Consider the following 24,020-nt stretch of genomic DNA (forward strand, 5'->3'; position numbering starts at 1 on the left):
TAGTTTCATTGTTTTTTAACAAGATTGTGATTGACAAGAAGCCTTTGAGTCTGCAATTGGCTGTCAGATGGTTTAAATTAATCATGATCAGGTCAACACAATAGGATCTGATGAAGGTATCATACTGAAAGTGCTTATCCTGTCTAGACCTGAGACAGGTGCATTCATGCAGTTCATGATTTTAAGTTTTATTAAAGGAAGTGATTTTACTGAGTACTTGCTTTGGTGGAAGTCTCTTTTTGTTTGTGATAAAATATAATTTCGGTCTTGTCTAGCCCAATTATTCCACATTCGGAAATAATATGTAAATATGTAAATTCTCTTATTGTTCCTACTAGTGAATTCATATCTTTCATAAAAAATATTTTCATGAATTTCTTCATAAATCTACCTTCTTTTGTTATATTGTCCATTCTAGGTCCCCAGATACATCCTCACTGTTGCAAATCAAGTTCTACTTCCTACCTATAAGAAATATTCCATGCTGAAAGCTGATTATTTCTCCCAAAATTTTCTTAAGCTTCATAATAGCAGTTTTAGGTGGAATATTCATAGATGCCAGCATAATTCTTATCCCTTGCCGGTAAGCTTTTTACTAATACAAATCTACCATTATTATCTTTTTTCTTCTTCTATCACTATTGGAACACCTCTAGCAATTAGTATAAATACTGTCTTTTTCCTTTGTCCAACTGCTGAACATCCCTCCTGAAATCCTCTCTTTATCAAATTCACAAGCCCACTTCTTTCCAAATCCATCTCATGTAACACTGCTATTAGCACTCTGAATTTCTTAATATAATTCAATATTCTTTCCTTAATGTCTATACCTGTGAGACCATAAGCATTCCAAAATAATATGAACAGTGTAGCCATTATGATAGGAAGTTGTTATTCTCACCTCTTTTATATGTCAGATTTTTTAAATATCTATTTCTAGCTTTTGTGTTAGATGGACTCACTGTTTGGCAAGTTGATCTTTTACACAGTTGTTACTTGTCATCAACATTTTAACCTATGTCACATTTTAAAAGACTTTTTGTTTTAATGAAAACCCTCAAATAAAACCCACATCTCCAGAACACCCCATAATCTTTTGACTTAAAACAACACACAAAACTGTGTACATCTTCAAACAATGATGATTAACCCTCCTGATAGGAAATATTGTCCCAAATTGAAAACTGCACACACACACAGACATTACACAATCTAAAATTAAGGGTATACATGATAAGATGCATGTTACAGCCTATGCTCATAATTTCTGTCTGATCTTATCCCATATGTATTCCCCTCCCACATGTGAAAAGCAGCTTGTATGCTTTCAGAAAACTAAATTTTAGCCTGGAAAAAGTGCTTTGGCTTTTATTGTCTACACCCCTAGTCAGTTTGTCTTCATTCAACATAAGAACAAAATGTACAGCTGCCCTCAGCTGCACACTTCTAAACTCATGCTATTATTCTGCTAAGTGAAACCTTTTCATTACCTTTGGTGTTCTCTTATTTACTTGCTTACACAAAACAATATTATTAGATTAAGCCAAGGGCCTTAATCCAGACATTCACATATGAAAAAATAAGGGAAAACATATCAGCTCTACATATATTATAATCTGTGCGCTTTTACTCCCAATCCCCCACATCAACAGCCCAAAATTACAGCATAATAACTTAAACATGCTTTTTTTCAGCTTTTCTTCTCTTTTTACTTTGTAATACCTACATTCACAAAGCTAAAAAAGAAGGGGAAAAGGGCACTTGTTTACTTTATTATCTTTATCATGTATAATAATTGAAAATGTTTTATTGTATAACATACAGTTTGTATCATGAAATGTTCTACACAAATACTGTTAAGAACAAAAATTGTTTTACTAACATTTTTTCCCTTTCCTTATAGGGTCCGTCCAAACATTAATGACATGAAGTGGGGTTTATGCTTCTCAGTCCCCCACAAGTTTAACAAGGTCAACAAAAATCCAATCTTTCCACTTTTTAATGTGAAGCTAAATTTCACAAATGTGATTGATGCTTGTTGTTGCCAAGCCTATAACAAGGAAAATAACCAGAGATCCTGTAGAGGTATTAGAAATATTTCAGAAATTTTATGAAAACATGTATAAAGCAGAGAAATGCAGAAATCAAGAAATGGTACAAATGTAATGTTTATGGAAGTATTAAATGTGCTAAAGTTAGAGGTAGATAAGGCTAATTTATTAACAGGATATGAGGAAATGAGATAAGAACAGTGACAATCTGCAGGAAAGTCTTCAGGAAGAGTTGGTATTCATGTGGATGGTTGGAAGCTAGGAGCAATGAAAGTGATAAAGATATGGAAGGATTTAACAGTATTTTAAAAGAGAGAAGAAGCACCAACATATTGAAAGAAATCTGTGGTGGCTGTAATACCTAAAGATGGTAAAGACGAATCAGATCCAGCTTCATATAGACCCATTTCAATTCTAAACCATGATTATAAAGTGTTTACATTGATAATGGCTAAAAGACTGAAAAAAAGATTATGCCAAAACTGATAGCTATGGATCAATGCATTTTTATGGAGGGCTGGCAAACATTTGACAAAATTAATAGAATGATGACCTACAGGGAAGCAGAATGTAAGAAAATACCATTGCTGTTGGCGGGTCCTGATGCACAGAAAGCATTTAACAGAGTAAACTGGGATTTTATGAGTAGGGCAAAGGAAGAATTTGCATTTCCTGATGCAATAATAAGGTTAATAAGGAGGATATAGATTATGACCATTGCTAATATAAGCTGACCCTGTCCTATCCTAGTATTTGTAATATTACTTGTCTAGCTCCTACTGTATGATGAGACTTTATGTGAGGGAACTTACTTGAAAGTGGATGCCAATTTCTATAATTAATACTGTATGTAATAGTACTGTGCTACTAACTATGGCTATCTTTAATGCTCACCTGTAAGATGTAAAATGATAATATGAGGAAATAGTAAAAGCAGATACTAATAGTGACATGTATAGTATATCTAACAGTAAGAAGCTACTGAATATGTTTACTTCAAGGTTTCACATGTTAAGAAATGTTAATATCCACGGATATAGCCAAGTTAATATAGTCATACAAGTATCTCATCTTCTGACTGCTTTCACTACTAGTCATATAATATTCATCTCATGTCTCTGCTTTTAATCAGGCATAGCTCATTATTTTATACTCTGTAAACGCATCTCCCTTATATCTTGGAGATACAACCCATTCTCTAAAGAAATCTAAAGTGTTTATTTTCTCATTTCTGTAAACTGAAGGAAACCGTAGTGATAAGAAGGCCCCCAAATGGAAAGGCTATCACAGCAGTGATCAATATGAACATCAGAAATAAAGTGTCCCAACACCATCCCATATGTCCTCCTAGAATCAAACCAAAAAATAGTAATAGTATTCATATTCATTCTTCTCCAAGTAAATTATTGTTTTTTCATTTTAACTATCATAAAAAATATACTATTTCACTTCCTTATTTTTATATCACTTCCTTTGTCCCTGCCCATCATTTTGCAGTTAAACTTGTATGTAATATAGTCTTTTATTTTTCTTTCTTTTTTTAAACCCCAACTTCATTTTCTGTTGTAATGAAACAGCCCTGCTAATGACTTTAATACACAATGTCTGAACCCATAAATCACACACTAATACTTATCTTGTTTCCATACTGTACTGTTTAATACTTTCATTTGAGTCGCTTAAATAATTACTGCAATTTTAGAACATTCTTCATCCTCAAAAATATATTTAATGTGATTACCACAAATCTCTTAGGTCTTTCCCTTTCAGTTTGGTACAGAGGTGCACTCTACAATATCCTATGTATGTATTACATCTATATTTGCTCTTTAATCCTTTCTAGGTAAATACAACTTCTGACCAAATGTTTAATGCTCATACCATTTAAAATCATTATACTCAGTGGCTGCCTATCTCCTATTTATTTATTTTTGATCTACCATTTCCTCTTTCTCTTAATAAACTTCAGATCTAATAAACTGGCATCTCCATAAGTAGTGGTATTATCTTCCCTCTCCTCCTGCTGTAACTCCTCATACACATTTCCTACTTTAATTTAATCTTTATTCTCCCTCAGTCATTCTGATAACTTATCTAGGTTACAGTCTCTTCATTAGTATTAACCAAGGAGTAAAAATCTCTTGCTCTTCACCTAATCCAACCTCCTGTTTTCTAGAATATGTCTCCATTGTACGTTTGTGTTACAGTCAAACTAGAAATACCCCTCATTATAGCTGTAACAATTGCTAATACACTTAGCCTTACTGTGCCCCTTTCCTAAAACTTTATCTTTACATTATGTACAGACTCATCAAATGCCCAGTTCTCCAAAAAGGTAACATTTTTGCAGGCCATCACAATATATACTACATTCACAAATTTTCACATAACATTTGGCAAGTGAATTAACTTTTCATTTTTAGTCAAAAAATGCACTCCTGTCCCAATTTCCACAACCCATCACAGCCAATACTCTTTACTATGTCTGATATTGGCACACTTTTTGCTTTAGTTTCTTCTCCAGAGAAAGCATCTGGTTATAATTGTAGGAAAACTCTCTTTCTTAACATCTGCTAAATTCTTTTTTTTTTTTTTCAATAATCAGTCTTTATTATTTTCCAATTACATAACTACACACTACTATATATATATATATATATATATATATATATATATATATATATATATATATATATATATACAATATTTACATGATTGCTTCCAAGAGTTATACAAACAATATATATTAAGACAGATTGTTGTAATGAAATATAACATGACAATACCATCAGTTTTTAATATTATTACAATCAATAACTAATCTAAGATTGAGTCCGTCTTATAAATATATATCCTAAGTAACAGTGGATAAGAACCTCTAGGCTAACACAATATTAAAGATTTGCTCCCATATTTCAATATTATTTATGTTTTTCTTGTGGTCATTGAGTAACAGTTTGTGGGTTAATATATGTCTTATAGCTAATGTTTTAAAATTTTCCCAAGATGTCTGAGTCGGGTTCAACCAATTTGAAGCTATGTATAGTTTCATTAATAAACAAATATTCATGATTATGATCTTTTTTGATTTGTCTAAATTTTCTGGGGGAATATGTAGGATCATGAATTCCCAAGAAAGTGTTGATTGTTGGTAGCCCATTTTCTGTAATTGCAGTTTTAACGAATTCCAAAGTTTAAAAATGCATTTGCAACTCCAGAACATGTGAAGCAGGTCAGCTGTCTGGTCTATGCAGTATGGACAGTTAGGCGAGTTCTTTGAATCAAATTTATGAAGAGTAAGACGGGTATAATAGGCATTGTTGAATATCATCAATTGCGTAAATAATAATTTTTGTAGCAATACAGACTTTAATGTTAGTTTAAATGCTTCCAAGATCTTCTTATAATCAACTAATGTTAGCTTTTCCCTCCAGTAATTTGATAACAGAATATGTTTATTATACTTCATCTCTTTTATCAGTTTATATGAAGAAGTTATATATTTTTTGTCTTGTGTCAGAGCTTCCCAAAGATTACGACAGATATTTAGTTCCTCTTCTTTAAATTCAAAGTTATTAAAATAATTTGTAGCCAGATCTTTTAATTGTCTCATAATAATTAGATAGGAAATAGGGAGACTTTTCTCTTTTAAAATATCATGAACTGATATCCCAAGCAAGGGATAGAAATCCAACATGATTAAATATTTTATTAGAGGGAATTTCTGTAAGTCTATCAATTTCTTCCCTAATAATATGTTTGGGTTCTTGTGAAGTGGTTGAAATACCATCATATACTTTAATAAGTTTAATGAGGTAAAAAGATTTTGAATTGAAGTTATATAGTATTTTATGTGTTCCATTAAGTCAAATTTACTGAGTGTTCCTCTATTCAAAAAGGGTAGAGCTTTACAGTTAATTCCCACTTTAGTTACATGTCTATATGTTAAGACCAACCATTTGGGTGTCCATTTCAGACTATCCTTATCAAAGTGAATTGCCCTTAAAATTCTGTTAGCATTAATTACCAAGTAATAAGTTTCGAAATCCGGTAAGTCTAGACCTCCCCTATTCTTTGGAGCCATCAGATTCTCAAATGTTATCCTCGTTTTCCTAGGCTCCCAAAGAAATCTCCATAGTCCTATATGAAGCTGTTTAAAAAATTTCCTCGTGATTCTGAGTTTTGTAGCTCTAAGTATATATAGTATTCTGGGAAGAACATTCATTTTGATAATCACAGTTCTTGCCATCATTGGTAATTTCAGTTTACTCCATCTTGTCAAATCTAATGTTATCTGATCCCAAGTCGATTTAACATTGTTTATAAAAAAATCTCTATTATCAGTTGAAAATACAATACCCAGGTATTTTGTTCTCTCTTCCGTCATTACCTGTCCTATTAGTGGTAACAATGAAAAGGGTGTAGGTGTCTTTAATGGGAATATCTTGGATTTCTTAAAATTAAGTTTATAGTTAGAGATTTTCTCAAAGTCTTCTACTGCTTTTAATATTTTCTCAGTATCTGATACAGGTGTGGTACAGTATATATTTAAATCATCTGCGAAAGCAGCCATATTTATCTTCATACCATATAATGTTGGGGGATTGTAAAAAACATTTTGTTTAAGGTGTAAAAATAATGGTTCCAAATAAAGATTAAATAAAATAGGAGATAATGGGCACCCTTGTCGGGTACCATTTTTAATTTGTATTCTTTTAGAGCATTCTTGATTGATAAATACATTTGTATATGCGTTATTATATATTTTCCTTAATGTTAAGATAAAATCCTGAGGTATATCGAAGTATGATAACATATCAAATAGATATACCAAGTTAACTCTGTGAAATGCTTTCTGTGCGTCAATTATGAGTGCATAAATGTTGAAATTTTTGTATTTGGCATAGGAGATTAATGTATGAAGCGTTAATGTATTATCAGTGGTCTGTCTTCCATCCATGAACCCTGCCTGTTCCTCTGAGACTATTAGATTTGTGACCCTTTTCAGTGTATTTGCCAGGATAGATGTCATAATTTTCATGTCAATGTTCAAGAGCGAAATGGGTCTATAATTATCTGGGTTTTTAAGATCACTTTTATCTTTTGGTATCAAAATTGTCTTTGAAGCATTGAAGTGGGGATCATTAATTTTATTTTGAATTATATAATTAAATGTCTGTGGAAGTATTCTACTCAGACTCTCACTAAAAGTTTTGTAGAATTCAGAGGTCAATCCATCCGGCCCTGGGGCTTTATGTGGTTTCAGCTTCTTAATTGTTTCTGTTACTTCCTCAGTTGAAATCGGTTTAATTAAATCCCTATGAGACTCATTATCAATACTCAGGAATGTGATCTTCTGTAAGAAATCTTTCCTAACTTTGTCTGATAAAAATATCTGCTGATCACCATATATCTGAACAAATATTGTTTCAAAAGTATTCATAATATCTGCCTTATTAGTATATGCTCTATTGTTATAATATATTTCAGGTATTAATAATGTTGATTTTGTTTGGTTAATAATGCGTGCTAGTGCTTTTGAGGGAGTCTGAATATGATTTGCGTATTTTACTAAATTTCTCTGCTCATAAAATGATAGTTTACTATTATGTAATAAAAACAAATCTTTTTGACACTTTAATAAGTCTGTTTCTGTTTGTTTATTGTAGTTCCTCATTAGCTCCTGATCTAGTAACTTAATTTTAGTTTGTAATTCTTGTAGTTCCTTATTTTGCATTTTTTTATAATATGTAGCTTTCTGAAGGAAAATCCCTCTTATTTGGGCTTTAGTTGTAGCCCATTCTAAATCAACAGGGTGTCTATTTTTGAGGAGGTTCTGGAGTAACTGTTTGAGTGTCTCTTTAACTTCTTCCAGTATGTCATCTTTTCTTAGTAAATATGGATTTAAAGACCAATTGTATCCTTGAAGTCTCCTATTACTCTTATTATTATTGTTTAGTGTTAATATAATCTTTGAGTGGTGTGATAATTGTCGTGCTTGGGTAGAAACACATGGGTCAGCCGCAATCAGTACTTCTGAGATAAAAAAAAAAATCAATTCTTGACCACATTTTATGGCAGCTTGAGTAAAAAGCAAAATTCTCTGCTTTCATGTGGGTGTGTGTATATTTAAATGGGTCATATAATTTAAAATCAGTTTTAAATTCTTTCAATGCTAACCATTGCCTGTTTATTAAAAGCTTTAGATGAACCAAGTTTATCTAATTTGGGATCTTGATATGAATTCTAATCCCCTCCCATTACTATATAACAGTTATTATATTGTTGTAAGATGGAGTAAAGTGAAGTTATAAAATGGTGCTGATTAGTGGAAGGGGCGTATATATTCATAAGTACTATGGGTTTATGGTAGAACTTGGATACCAGATTCACTAAGCACCACTGTCCCTCTTTATCTACCTTGATATCTAAGATTTTTTCTTGGTATCGGTTTTTAATTATAATTGCCACTCCTGCACTGTTCGTTGTCCCTTCCGCCGCCACTATCTCCCTAATCCATTTCTTATCCTTCAGCGTATCCCACTGATCATTAGTCAGATGAGTTTCTTGTAGTGAAATAAAGTCTGCTTTTGATTGGAAAAACAGGTGTAAAAATAGCTTCCTCTTTCCCATGTTCTGGAGTCCTTTAACATTCCAAGATTCTATTGTCCACATGTGAAGCTTTTCAAAAGTGTATACCTATTCCTACTATTAAGAGATAACCTTAGATTACAGTATTTTAAGTTGTCATAAAATTTTTGGAAGCAAATCTGACATCCGATCCCTACCCAGTGCTTATCCACTATTCCTCTGGACCAGGATGTACATAGGTTTTTCACATTACTTGAATGTTTCTGGTTCTCTAAATGTCTAACTCTACAACCTAACATAAAAACCCCCATGCAAAAAACCTACAACCACTATCTCTAAATCTACAAAGCTTAATCCAAACATTCTCTACTAAACACTACTAACTACCGAACTACAGCTCTGGACATATTTATATAATCAAACACATTTACTAACTGTTGTATGAAAATCCAGTTTAACTATAACCTCACTATATTAATAATCAGCAATAACCCTAATATATTTTAACTTCTTGTCATATACACTAGTAACTATTAATTCTTAGATAAAACAAACAGTTGTTAAACATTGCAAGACAATTCTAAGCTTATTTTAATTAAATGTTCTAACTGCTATAGTTAATTGTCTTCTTTCAAAGGTAGCAGTCTGCTAAAACTTGTAAAATGTTATGTGAAACAGTAAAACTGTACTACAGAAAGCATATGGCTAAATGACTGTGTCTATATACAATACATTTAAAATACTAGAGAAAGGGAAAGACTAAATGTAATATTTGAAACAATTCAAGTTCACAGTTCTGCATACATTTGTTATACAAACATCATCCTGTTAGTCTATTAACCAAATCATACACATACATTTTCCTAATTTTAAAAATGAGAAAAAAAAAAAACAAAAAGCTAAGAGAAAAAGAGAGGAAAGAAAAAGAACATCCAAAGCAGAGAAATAAAGACACAATTACCATAGTCCTTCACAGTACAATATAAAACTCTTCTATTTTAACCAGCTCATTCACATTGGTATTTCCTACCTGAACAGCTGTACATTCCTCATGACCCACTGAAGCTATTTACCCTCCAAATAAGTCCAGGAAGCTTTGTTTTTAATTTTAAACAGTGTCCACAGCTTCCCTATAGTCCTTCCTGCTTGATCAGCTTATTTTCTCCATTTCGAATTCGCGACGGGGGAACCAGTTCACGGACGGACCTCCCGGATGCGTTACATTGAAATCAGTCCCCCTGCAGGCTCCAAAGGACTTCCTGCTACTTCGTGGCTTGTTTACGATCGTTGAAGCCATAAATCTTTGGAAAAACCTCGTGGACACGCTGGAACTTTGAGATAAAGAGGTAATTAAGTGTTTCCCAGGGCCTGGTACAAAGAAAAGAACAAAAAGTTATAAAGCCTCGGATCATCGTAAATATGGAATCCCAGTCTGTCTGATGCTGAAAGAAAAGCCTGAATGCTTTGATCAAGCTTCTGAAGGTGGCAGTGCTTTGAAAAGCTTCAAAAAGGTAGGTTTTGCTTCTTTTTTAGTGTTTATTGAATATTTAGTACCATCCACTGTGAAAGTTAAAGTATTAGGAAACTTCATTTGGAATCTGATGTTTTTTTCAATCAAAAACTTGCAGTATGGAGCTAGCATTTGCCTGGATTGCCTTATTTGTATTGGTAAGTCCTGTGTCATGGAAATCTTGTTATTTTGTCACATAATAAGTCCACCATTCTTTTTAATAGCCAGAAGTATTTTACTTGCATCTTGGTAATTCAGTATTTTAGCATAAACAGGTCTAGGTGTATTTGAAGCAAATGATTCTCTGATTGCTCTGTGAGCTCTTTCTATAATGATCTGTTTAACACTGTCAGAGTCCTTAAACAGTGTTTCAAGTATTTGTATTATGGTAGCATTAAGCTCATTGTATTGGATTGTTTCTGGGATTCCTCTAATTATTATATTATTCCGTCTGGATCTTGCTTCCAGGTCCAAAATTTATTTTGCATGGTTTGAATGTCTGTGTCATAAGAGTCTGTTTTCTTCGTAAGCATTATTATTTTATCCTCACTTTCAGCTATTCTGGTTTCTGCCTTATCCATCCTTTCCAAAACTTGATTACATGTGGCACTAAACTTAAGCATTTGAGTTGATAAGTCTTTTAAGGCTTCTTGAATAGGTAGCAATGCTGATTTAATTTCCTCCATGCTGACCGGTTGATCTGGTTTATTTGTTATTCCTGTTTTTGTAGTCTCCCTTTGTGTAACTGTTTTCTGTCTTTTAAAAATAGCTTCTTTCTCCGGTGATTGCAAAGCTGATAGTTTAGTTTTAGAAGTTGTGATTTCCATAGTTTTGTCTTCTTTTGACATTTTGATATACTGCAAACGTATTTATATCAGGAGTAAGGCTTCAGCAGAGAGATGTAGAATTCCTTTGTTTGTTGCTCTGTTCAGAGTCAGGCTGACCATCAGTTCCAATCCTGCTGTTAAGAGATATTTTTTCTCTATTTTTTCCTCTCAGAAATGTAGATAGATCTTAGTACTTTAGTTATTAATGCGAATTAGCTTGTTTACTCTTGTGATGTCTCCACAGGGTTAGATTTAATTTCTGATATCTGAAGAGCTGTAGACTTGCAGTGTTTAAAGAATGGCGGCCATCTTTGAATGACATCTGCTAAATTCTTAAAGTATAACCTATACATTTTTACACTTTTTCCTTTTAGTCAGTTCTCTTACTATTACTGCTACGCTCTCCAGCATTTCAAAACACATAATAGAAGATCTCCTTCTCCAACTGTATTAATGCTTTAACTTCTTAACCACAATCCCTATAGGTTATAAAACTGAATTCAAAAAGGCAATTCTTTAACACATTCCTTGTCTCTAATCAGGCTAGCATTTTTTTCCTTTCCTGAAGCACAACAAAACATAATCTGTCATCTATTTTTATCTCAAATATTTCTGTCTTTCTATTAGGATTGACTGTTACAACTACCAGTCTTCTGTAAAAGTATGTCATGACTCCACTCCTTGATGATGACACTCCTCTCTTTCTAGGTTCCATTTGCTGTAAATCTTCAGCTACCTCATCTTCACTCAGGACTTCCCCTACTGCAGTTTCTTAGTTACTCCAAACCTTTTCCTTCTGGTTAGTTTGCTGCTTCAAGTGCATCATCTAATTCCAAAGAAGTACTTCATTCACCAATACAAACTGTATAAATTAAATCACCCTATTCTATAATTTTTCTTGTAGAACTATTTCTCTCACACACACAAACCATCCCCATGAGTTTGCAGATAAGAACACAAATATAATTTCCTTAGTGCCCTGACAAACAAGCTGCCTAATCACTGCAAATAATAACCTGTCTCATCCCTGAAAATAACTCCGCTATAGACCTAGTGGGACTAATACAGTCAATAATAATCAATCACACAAAAAAGACAAATATAATGGTTTATATGAATGATGGGAATATAACTATTTTTAGGACAAGAAATTCTGTACATATCTAGATCAGGGTACTGAAACAACAAAACAGAAGTAAAAACATTCTTCATAAATGTGACATTTTAATAATGTTAATACGTCATAACTCTGCCAATATGACAAGAAGGACAATGTATCTGCATATCTTTGTACCAAAATGATTATCATCTGCAAAGGAATGTCATGAAATATTTCATATATATCTCATGTATAGTTTCAACATTTATAATTCATTTGTTCTTTCTGTTTTGCAAATTTGTCAACATTTTTAATATTCTTACTATTGTATATAACTATCTACTCTATTACGTTCAATTTATTGACCATTTCAAGTATGTTGTTTCATCTGACTCAGACATATTGTAATTTTACAAGTTATTTTATAAGTTTAGTTTAGTTATAAACTCTGCAATATGATTACTTTTGTTAGTTGTATTATTTGGAGCTTTTCTCCTCGGGCCTCCTTTGAAAAAGGGCTTCTGCTCAGTCAGGCTAAACCGATTAACAAATGTCAAATAAAACAAAAGTAATACATTTTCCTATAAAGTCTGATAGAAAATAAACAGTTTCAGAGTTGGGTTTATATTGTATCAACCTTCAAAATATCTACATCACCGCTAGGATGCAAATAGTTAAGCCATTTGGTTCATAAACAGATAAATATAATATTTTTTGGCTGACATATTTCACTTATATCTGTATTGTGATGATATGACACATGAACTAAAACAGTATTTGACAAGTACGCTTTGTCATTTAAATGATATAGCCAATACAACACTGTTTTGAAAAGTGAGAAATCTCCCAGGTCCCTTTTGAAATATCGGAACTTGTAACACCAGATACTGACATGGCAAAAAAAAAAAAAAAACATTAGAAATGCAGGACAAGAGTGAATATAAAACATTGCAAGCATCCCACATCCCTGAACGTATACATACCTACTCAGAAAATGCCATACATTGGAGAAAATGGAACGTTCCAAGAAATGGTCATCTTGGACTTAGTATATTTAATTCCAGTTTTTCAGTTATTCAGTATCAACGTTACAGGACTCACTAAAGCTAGACCCATTATTTCAAATGGTCACCAAATCTTCCTATCTCAAACACACACACATACACACACAAAATACAACTTTTACAATTGGAAATAAAGTTTATAATCAGTTTTGGTACTCATTTTCCAAAAGGTTTAAATCAGATTAATATTCATGTCAGTTGAATTTGTATTTATGAAATGTATTTATCAAATGGTATCTAGACATATTTGTCTATTGTATTAACAGTATCATGTGTATGTGTTCATTAAGTAGCACTGTTTGGATGATGGGAAAGGGTTAAACATTTTCAGTGTTCAATGGATTAATTAATTGATGGTTAAATGTGCTTATTATATAAGGTGTTTCTGCTGGTGAAACAGTTATTCCCTTGAAGGCACCTAGACGAGGTACCAGGAAGGCACCATGAATAAACAGCTTGGATTTTACATGCCTGTTTGGTCTCTGGTGCATTGTTTCAACTGATTCATGTTCCCACAAAGTCAGCACCTGTTTCCCCTGTCCAGCAGGGACACAGGTGGGATCTTAGGGGTGTACTTTCTGTTTCCCATCCAGTTGTCCGGCTTCCTCTTAAAGAGGGCTAGACAGGTACCCTGTTTGACATGGAGAGGGAGTCTATTCCACAGATGGGGGGAGTCTTTGGGACACAAATCTATCCCACCAACAAGTTCTATTAATGTCACAGCGGGTTACACGTCTGGAGTTTGACTTATGGATATGCAGAAACTCCAAGGCTGGGTCTGAGATGGCTTTGTGTGCCAGACACAGGTCACCTCTGACCAGTCTGTATGAGACTGAGTAGTGGGACAGGGCTTGTAGCCTATCTGTATAGGATAGGTGTTTGAGACCCTATATTTTCCTGGTCAGGAATCTCTGTAGTTTCTCCAGCTGCTGCATGTGCTTGGCAAGGTACATGCTGACGGGAGCACTGTACTTAATGGGTCTGATAAGGGAGGAGTACAGGGATGTTATGACCTCCTTGTTCTTGGATGAAATACCCTTACTTATGAGGTGGGCCATATAGAAAGCTTTCTGTACAACAGAGGCAATGTGGTGGTCAAAAGTCAGGTTGCTATCAACCTGGGTGCCCAAGTCCCTCACGACTGACTGTTTGCTTAGTACATTATTAATGTAATAATTAGTGGGGATGCCTTTTTCCCCAAAGGAGATAATGATGCATTTCTTGGCATTTGGTCTGAGGCCATGCTTCTGGCACCAGTCATTAGTTTGGGTAAGGCCCTCTTGGAGGATGTTCACATCACTAGGGGAATTTAAGACCGCACCCAGCTTGCAGTCATCTGCAAACTTGGTCAGTCACAGACCACTGGTTTTGGCTTGTACCTCAGAAAAAAGTATATCCCAAACAGTAGAGGCCTCAGGACAGATCCTTGGGGTACATCACTTGTTACAGGTCTATAGCTCTACTACTAGAGGTGGCTTCTCCTACTTTGAGTGGGTTTTATCAGTGAGCCAGTTAGATACCTATCTGGTAACATATGGGTTGATGCCTAGCTGGGAGAGTTTATCTATTATGCTTGAGTGGGGAACAGTGTCAAAGGCTTTGACTAGGTCAAGGTATAACTTGAAAACTAAACCAGGTTATCTTTTGTTAGAAAGGGTTCCCTTGCATACTAGTGGCAGGAGTGTACAGTTAGAACTCATCTGATTGAAGATTGGTGGAAAGGGGCTCAGTTTCAAGCTTTTTTATTGGTTAATTTGTTTAAATCATATTGCTCTCATTTGCTACATAAGCATGGCTTTGGTGACTGTTTTGAAGAAGTCCACCAAGTTTAACAAGCATGATCTCCCTTTGACAAAACCAAACTGTGTGGGGTCAAGCATTTGGAGGCTGCCAATGTCCTTGTTTATAAGGTACATGATAACGTGTTCCATGGCCTTGCAGATCAGGCTAGTTAGGCTGATGGGCTTATAATTGCCTGGGTCAGTGAACGCTCCACCTTTGTGTATAGAGATAACAGTGGCTGTCCTGTATTCAGCTAGGATGAAGCCAGTGCTCAGGCTTAGGTTGAATAGTGTGCCTAATGGAGCAAAGAGCTCATGCCTGAGTTCATGTAGAATAGAGCCAGGGATGTTATCAGGGCCCATGGAGACTGTATTTTTTGGTTTTGAGAGAGCATTAAGGATCTGCTCCCTGGTGATGAGGATGTCCTGGTTTACTGATGGGGGGACAAGGGTGTGAAGTTTTCACTGAACCTGTCTGCCAGCAGGTTGTCTATATCTATGGTGTTTGTGTATGTGGTGTTATTGACCACCAGTTCAGAGCAGATTTGGGTGTTACCTTTGAGATTGCAGACATTTGTGGAGAAGGCCTTGTGATTGTCCTTAGTGGATGTGGCCAATTTGGACTCGAAGTTAGCCTTAGAGGATTTCACCAGTGACCTTATTTGCTTGTTCAAAGGAGAGATTGCTTCCAACTTGGCACCTTCTCCTTCTTGGTCCTGGACAACACTTTTTTCCTTTTATTGTAGAGTTTGTTTATTGCTGCTGTCCACTAAACAGGTTTACTCTTCCTTGAAGAAGATGATTTGGTCCTGTCAGGTACTGCTGAGTCCATACAGCTATATAGGTGCTCATATAATTTTTTGGTGTAGGCTTGTACATTAGTGCTAGTTCCAACTGAAGAGATGGTGGCTGTGAAGCTGCTTATACCTGCTCTGAGGAGAGTGTACTCAGCTATGGAAAAGTTTTTTTGTTTCACCCTGATTGGGGGGGGGGGTCAGGGGAGATGGTGACTTCAAAAGTGATTGCTTTATGGTCGGATATTACCAAGAAGGATGACACTGTAGGGGTGCTACAGTGGATACTCATGTTGATTACGACCAGGTCCAGGACATTTTCAACTCTGGCAGGGGTGTCAGCCAGCTGATCCAATGCATTGGCACTAACGAAGTCCAGGAATCTCTGGGCGTTCATGTTTAGGCTAGAATAGGTCTTCCACTCTATGGTTGGGTAGTTAAAGTGACCCAGGATCAGGGTAAAGGGTTGAATCTTGATGGATTCAACTAAGTCCAGAAAGCTGGAGTGGGTGTTCTGAGGTTGGGGGTCCGGAGCTAGCTATGATTGGTACAGGTGTTTTGTCAACAGTTAAATGCACTTGGAGTGTCTCCTGTGCATCACACCATTTGACCAGCCTGGAGGTGTGTATGTCTTCGATAATTGTTGAAACCACGCCTCCTTTGGCTTTGTAGCCCTTCGTTTGGGGTCTGAAAGCATGGTAGAATGAGTAACCTGGTAAGGCTGGGGTGCTCTCCACAGTTTTGAACCAAGTTTCAGTGACTGCACAACTACAGAGATGTATCTCTTTATATACTGGGTCAAATCAATATCAAAATGACCACAACAAACTTGACAAATTACATTTTTAAAAGAGGTGGATTAAAAAAGTATAGCTATTATATATCTTTTCAAGGTGACAAACAGTCTGCACTCCTGAAACAGCGCACACTGTATTTTTGTATTAACAAAAGTATTTTATATAAACGTGAGGTTATGAATATATGCATATATACTGTGACACAAAAAAAAAGACACAGTAGTGTACATTTTCATAATTCAGAATGCATCTGTGCCATCACCTTTGGAGCCAGAAGCCCAGTATAAGAATATTCTGTAGCTGGGTATATTATTCCCCAAGGACTTCATTACAGCATGCCTGAGTGCTTTGGAGGTATGACCCTTTATACATTGGGTGAACAATTTGTTGAAGGGTGATCAGAATGGAACAAATTTCTGGAAAATGGTCACTAATAGATTTATTTCATCTTGGGATTCTTCCACTGTGTTTGCCACCTTCTACTTAGTCTCTGTACTTTCCCAGTGAAAAGATTAGATTTTTATTTGTTTGAGTTCTAGTAACAGTTACATGCATTTTTTTTCAAGAAATAAATCACACCAGGAATGACACAGTCAACAGGCAAAGAAAACTGAAATCATGTTTTTATTTAAGAGAAATTAAATTTACTTCACTGTTGTACATCATGAATTCCTGATTCAATGGTCACACTATGAAACAGCATACATTTCTTGCATACTGAAACTGAAGCAAAATAGAAAGCCAGTTCAGCGAATGAGATAATGAAGTAGATTCTCTACTCTACTTTATAGCACACGTCAAAACATAATGTACTTCCTAAATGAAAAAGGAGTACATTATTCTACTCACTTACAGCAGCTTCAATACCTGAGACAGAACCAGGTCCTGGAGTTTCCAGAACCTGGCTCTGCACTTTATTTTTATAATGGAGACTGCAAAACTTAGGGTACACTGGGAAATGCAAGAATATAATTATTAAACATAAAACATCTGAAATGTATTATTAAAGAATCAGCTGAAGAAAACAGAATTACACCCTGTATATATTTATGTTGTGTTAGCGTTTTACAAACACAATTATTTACACAATTATATTACTTAAATAAAACTGCTAGCAGCTTCAGCTTTGGTTTACAGCAGACAACGTTTGGAAATGTAGCCCTTTATATTTTCCATCAGATTTCTCCAATTCCAACATTTCATCTGTTTTTAACTTACTATGGAAGAAAATGGGGCCAAAGGCAGTGATGAACAAAATCCTGTTTCAGTTATTATGTGTATGGGGGAATACACAGAGGGAGAGAAAATGTGACTCAGACCTTTATACTGTTGCAGATACAGGAGGATTCATAAAGGTTAATAAGATGTACACTATTTGTACACCTTGAGGTAACTTATCTGAATTCAAGGGCAACCCTACCATAGTGATTTTGTTATCTACTCATTCAAAAATGTTACTCAAAGTGTACATATAATGTACACTTTGCGGTAACCATTCTGAATTCCTCCTAGGAGTTTTCAGTCTGTTACTTGAGACAAATTCCTGGCTTGGTACCAGCACTGTAGAAGTATACAATGGACATATGTTCTACAGAAGGATCCTGATATATCCTTTTATGGCTGCTGACTTGCCATACAACCACTACTCACAATATAATAGTTGACCACCTTAAGGAAGGCAGGCAATCCTACTTTTCAGATACTTAAGACTAGTGCTTCCTTTTATTCTCTGGCAGTCAATACAACATTGGCAGGAGATAATGGTTTGCTGTTACACCTAAACAGTGGAAAATTCTTTTCAAGTTTATTAAAAAATGACTAGAACAAAGTTTACAAATAATTTAATCAAAGTAGATCATCGAAACATAATCAAGCACTGGTAATCACACTTTTAGGGCTCTAAGAAAAAAGCTCTAGTGGTTCCTGATGTCATCAGAACCCTATGATGGAAACAAGGCCTTGCTGTGCACAGATGAACATACATAATTTGGTAAAGTACAAGTCTGAACATGCAAAATGGAAATATCTTTCAATAAAAATAATGCACTTCATTTCTCTGGTAAGTAACCTGCCTACAGATTAACATTTTAGCCAACTATCAACACCAGCTTTTTCAACCCTTGTGCCCCTTTCAAATGGAAAGTCCGTAGTTTTCAGCTCACCTATAATAAACTACAACACTGCTCTACCTTATGGATGTGATCCTTAAAATATGATTGTGGTGGGCTTATCACACACACTTTAGGTTGTCACTGCACTAAGCAAATACTCAGAGTACACAAGAATTTGTGGTTAACAACAGAAAAAGCATTTTGAAAGGAGACAAGCAGATGCTTATGTTTACTTACCCAGTGCCCATTTTTCTATATAGTCAGATATTCTATACTTGAGTCTCATGATATCAGCAGAGGTCATGGTGTCCACTGCACCCAACAGCCATACGTCAACAATGCAGTGGTATTTTTCTTCTCCACCTTTGATCATCAATGTGCTGACATTGTGACATAATATAAATCCTAACCTTTTTTAAGGAACACTCTGTGAGATGTTTTTTTATAAGTGGACCAATCAATTCATTAAGATAAGAAACTACTACTTCACAGAAAGGATGATGGATGAATATAATTTCTGAAGAGGTAGTAGGGTTCAAATATTTAAGGAATTCACAAATGCACAGGCAGCCATAACGTTGTTCCAGATACGTGGGGGAAAAGCTGTTGGATAACTAAGATCTGCAGCTATTCAACAGAGACGGAAATTGGCACAATAGTTTGTCCAAGCAATCCTTACCCAGCACCAAGTTTCCATATTTGTTTGTATTATTCTCAGCAAACTAAGTGCCCTCATGCCCAGCTTAGGATTTTTTTTTTCATTTGTTAATGAACCAAATGAGTTTATTATAAGAAAATTAAAGGACAGATAGTAAACACTTCATTCTGAATTAAAACAAAATGACTGGCAGAAGATTTATGGCAGCATTATTTAAATTTGAAGTAAGGGGAACAATTTCCAGGTATAACACAACAAATGCACATCAGAAAATAAACATTTTTTTTTACAATAGAATGTCTTTTAAATTAGAACTGCACACTATAGCTGTAAAATTGTTGCCCAAACAGAAATGTATTTTACTGATGAAATTAGTACTGTTCATGTATCAACTCATTGATCTTTATATTTTCTGAATTTATTACCACTTATTTACATATAGCTGGTGTGGATAATAATTTAGTAAATCAACAGCAAGTCGAAAGTCTGCTGCAACTACAAACTTCTAACAGCCATGTGCACTTTCAACTATGATTAAATATGAAGTGAGTTATCACAAGTAGAATGTGTAATGATAAAGGGAATAGTATCTTCCTGGGTGGCAATATCATCTAGCAATCCCTTATGTTAACACCAGTGGCATGCATGCCTTTTATTAGAGAATTGGTGAACTATACATTAAATCCTGACTGGAGAGTGAAGGTATGTACAGGAAATGCCCACTGAAAAACAAGTCTGTCACTTCATGACAGCATGTTAAGCTGTCATGAAGGTCATTTAATTAAAAAAAAAGAAAACCGTGTGTGTGTATTTGTGTTGATGTGTGTGTGTTTGCATGCATGCGTGACACAGTAAGTGTGAGTGAGTGAGACGGATTGAGACCGGCAGGCAGTCTATCTGAAGGGATTAATTAAACAAAGAAATAGGCGATTCTTGCTACTTTACTTCCTGACTGTGCTTAAAAAAAAAAAAAAGATTTTGCAGCAAAAACAGGGGCAAAGAGTGTTAAAAAGTGTCTATTAATTACCGTGTTTGTTTACAAGTATATATGTGTATGTATCCATGTTTGTGGTTTTGAATGTGTGTGTGTGCTTCTATGTGTATGTGCGTGTGTGCTTCTATGTGAATGTGCGTGTGTGTGTGTGTGTGTGTGTGAGTGAGCATTTATGTATATATGTTTGTACTTCTGAATGTTTGTGTATGTCTGTCTAAACATTAAATGCTTAAATATCTTTATATTTTTGATGTAAAACACCTCCTTTTACATACTAAAACAAGTTTGACTCATTAGGTAGAGTACTACTTTAAATCAGAAATATATAAAAAATAAAACAATTTTGTAGATATCCATTCCAGGGTTGTAGAAGCCCTCTGCCTGCGGCACAGTCCCTCAGAATACCCCTGGGTGTGCATTATTTCCACAATAACACACACCTTGTCAAGCACTGTTGCTTGAATAACAATCTGCTTCTTTTCTTTATAGGAAAATCTGGGTCTTACTGTGCTGTAATATCCAGAAGCATATTACAATACATATGCACCAAGATATGACACCACTTCGTTGGGTACAAATTGTTGTTCGATAAAAGTAAAACTTTTGCTTTTTAAACATTAACGTTACATAACTGTTTTAGGAAAGAAAAGAAAGCATGTGTCAGCAATTACAGAGAATAAAGGAAGGACTGTATATGTGTAAAACTTAAATATAAATAAAGTCATGGGATCAGATGCTTTCTATAAAATTCAGGAGCAAAATCCCACCCTCTAGGTAAGTGAAATCTACTAACACATACTATCCCAATCCTTTGCTTCACTATGTATTTTACAAAGTAACTGCAGACTACTTTTCCCTACAGGCAAACTCAATAACTTTTCATCACAATATATGCGTCCCAAGTAATATTCTGCATTTTGAACTAGAAGGTCTATAGCACTGAACTTTTCACCTTCTGTAAATCAGCAGTAAATCTTGTTTACTTCAATTTTAAAATCAAAACATAAAAAATGCACCCTGATCCATGACAGTGCTGAAGAGATCTGGAAACTAAATCTGTGTACAGCTCACAAGCTTTTTTTTGTAAATGCTTGCAGTGGTATGAAATGTTACATAAACAATGTGGTATATATTTGGATAAATGTAATGTATACTCCATAGTATCAGATGCCTATATAAACCATAAAGGCTCTGCCCTCAAGTTTTATTTGGAATTCAACACCGGGGTACATATAACACTTTCAATATTACTACATCACAAATTACTCTGAAAAGTGAAGTACATGCTACCTGTAACACATTATGTTCTTCCCAAATCAAAGAAAATCATATGTATTCTGCTATAAAATTTTCTGGCTGTAAAATAAAGACACTACATTACAGAATTTTTAAAGCAGTGCTCTGCAAAAGAGTGTAAATTAGAGCTGTCTACTAGGGTCAGTAAACTGATGTACAGATGCAACACTTATAAAGTTGAAACCTAACCTTAAGAAAAGTTTCTCATGCTAAATCAAACTATAAGATTCAGCACCTTCTCCTTCAATGTACATAAGGCATGGCTACAGAATATAGCTGCAATTCAGAGGTTGACATTCTTAAACTACCATTTCAAATTACACTTATCATCCCAGCAGAAAATGTCATTTTCCCCTTGTACATTGGGACTTATCAACAAAGAATCAGAAACCGAAGTGTACACTTAGCGGAAGAAATATATATACAAAGAATTCAGAGCATTCCCTATTCTTGCCACCAAAATTTACTGTCAGCAACTGCTGAGAGGACATTTGGTATAGACTTTTCTAAAACAAGTTCTTGAAAACAATCAGATTTTAACAGACTATTTCAGACACTACAGCACAGCAGACATTGCTTTCTGAAGAAGCTGAAGCATGATGGGGTAAACAGGTGCAAACTCTTTTCCTTCTCTTGCTCGCACTGCCTGTACGTAGGCTTCCAAGGAGCTCCTAAAGAAAAAAATGTAAACGTTTTTCAGTGATCTTTTACAAACAGATAAACTTTTTCATGTCATTTGTTAGATCAGAGTCAATATAACAGGCAATCAAACAAAGAATTTACAAAGGAACACGCTTACATAAATGTATGTAATGCTGTACCACTCAATTCCTTCTCAAGTAATATAACTACAACTTAGCAGTGCAAAGACATCCCCTTTTATCACAATACAGAATATGCAACAGTTACTTGAAATGTGTCTTTAACTTATTTTATATATGTTTCAATTAATCTAGCTCTGTTGGTGTAGAGGGATAATGCCCTAACTACAGCCCAGGCAGCTTGAGTTTGATTAGTGGCTTGGGTGACTGCAGGACCTCGATTGGGGAGAATGGATATGCCCATTCTTGGGGGTGGGGTAGAATGGGATCATTCAATCGTATAATCCTTCAAAGAAGTATCAGCAATGCAAAGAATGGCCTACGGTCAGGCTTTCAGCCCATCATGTCATGAAGAAGACAACCCTTATTGTAGGTGTATGGTCACATGCACTTGCATGAGGAAAGTGTAGTAACTTCCACTGTAATGTGGGTTGCCCTCCCATCAGGGGAAGGGGCATGAACTATGCTGAAAATGCAACCATGTGGGGATGCTGATAAAGACACAGACTACCAATAAAGGCTGCCTGTATGGTGGTCTTCTTTGGCCATCTCTCACCTCACTGTAGAATACCTAGGACAAGGAAAGAATGAGTCTAGTTGATGGAATAGGCCTGATAACTGACAGGTGTAGAATCATAAGGTATACAAGAAAATCTTTTTTAACTACCCTTATTCTAACACGCTCAGAATCTGTTTTTTTCTCAAGAAAAATGCATGAAAACTGAACAAGCTGTATTAGTAATGTATGTGCAAAAAACTTTTTTTAAAAGATAAAAGCAGAAGATGTGCTGTACTTGCCTTTTCAGTACAGTACAATATGTGAAAAAATGTGTAAAATCCTGCTGACACACATGTTGGAGACAGAGCTCGTGTTTTATCACACAACTTGTAAGGACTCTGAAAATTCTATTTTAGATTTAAAAGCCAGAGGCAATTTTCTAATTTAGATGTTTGCTATTTTTTATTATCATTCTGTGTTTTATATTCAGTTCCTTGTATGTTACATACTGTTTCCATATCTATTTGCAAAATAAATGCCATATTTAGTTTAAATAAAAAATGTGTTATTTAACTTTGAATGATGCTTGTGACTAATGTCTGGTTACCAGTTTAAAGGTTTATGCATTTTACTGATACCTACAACTGGGTAGTGTCTGTGTATGAAGGGTTACTGTTCACAGCTAGTTACTACTATCTGAATATTTAAAGGTTGTCTTATTTTAAGTGTAAAGAGTAAGGTATGTTCTTGCTATAGTTAGTTTTGACTAACTGGTGGCAGCATATCATACACCTTATAAGGGAGGCCACAGGTGCTGTAGACCTACAATTCACCTTTCCTCCTTCTGCAGAACAGTGTGTGTGCGTGTGTAAGTATATACATGTGCAAAACCATTCTGGTCAAGTTCTAATTACTGCTGTTAAGACAGCAATGTCAGGCACTGAGTTCAGTCCGAGATGGGTGAAATCCTGGCAGCCAGTGATTATAATTCTAATCTGCAGCTGTAGATTATAAAAAGTATTTGAGTGTGGCAAGTGTTGTTCATTACTCAAGGCAGCAGTGCACATTTACTTTAGATCCAACAATCAAGTGTGCATATCCTTGTAGCCACAAGCTAAACATACAAT

At 35.0% G+C, this 24,020-nt stretch overlaps 1 protein-coding gene across 1 annotated transcript in view; it reads right to left on the minus strand.

The window, feature by feature from the left end:
- Positions 1 to 17,120: 17,120 nt before the first annotated feature.
- The window catches only part of COG5 (component of oligomeric golgi complex 5), a 3,265,454-nt gene continuing 3,258,554 nt past the window's right edge, over positions 17,121 to 24,020 (minus strand). Inside the window, exon 22 of the mRNA XM_044088540.1 lies at positions 17,121 to 22,244. Coding sequence (XP_043944475.1) covers positions 22,130 to 22,244 — 115 coding nt within the window. The 3' untranslated portion in view covers positions 17,121 to 22,129. The remainder of the gene's footprint in view (positions 22,245 to 24,020) is intronic.

The sequence above is a fragment of the Protopterus annectens genome, chromosome 11.part0 (assembly GCF_019279795.1).
Source record: "Protopterus annectens isolate FY-2018-M chromosome 11.part0, PAN1.0, whole genome shotgun sequence".
NCBI classification, from domain to species: domain Eukaryota; kingdom Metazoa; phylum Chordata; order Ceratodontiformes; family Protopteridae; genus Protopterus; species Protopterus annectens.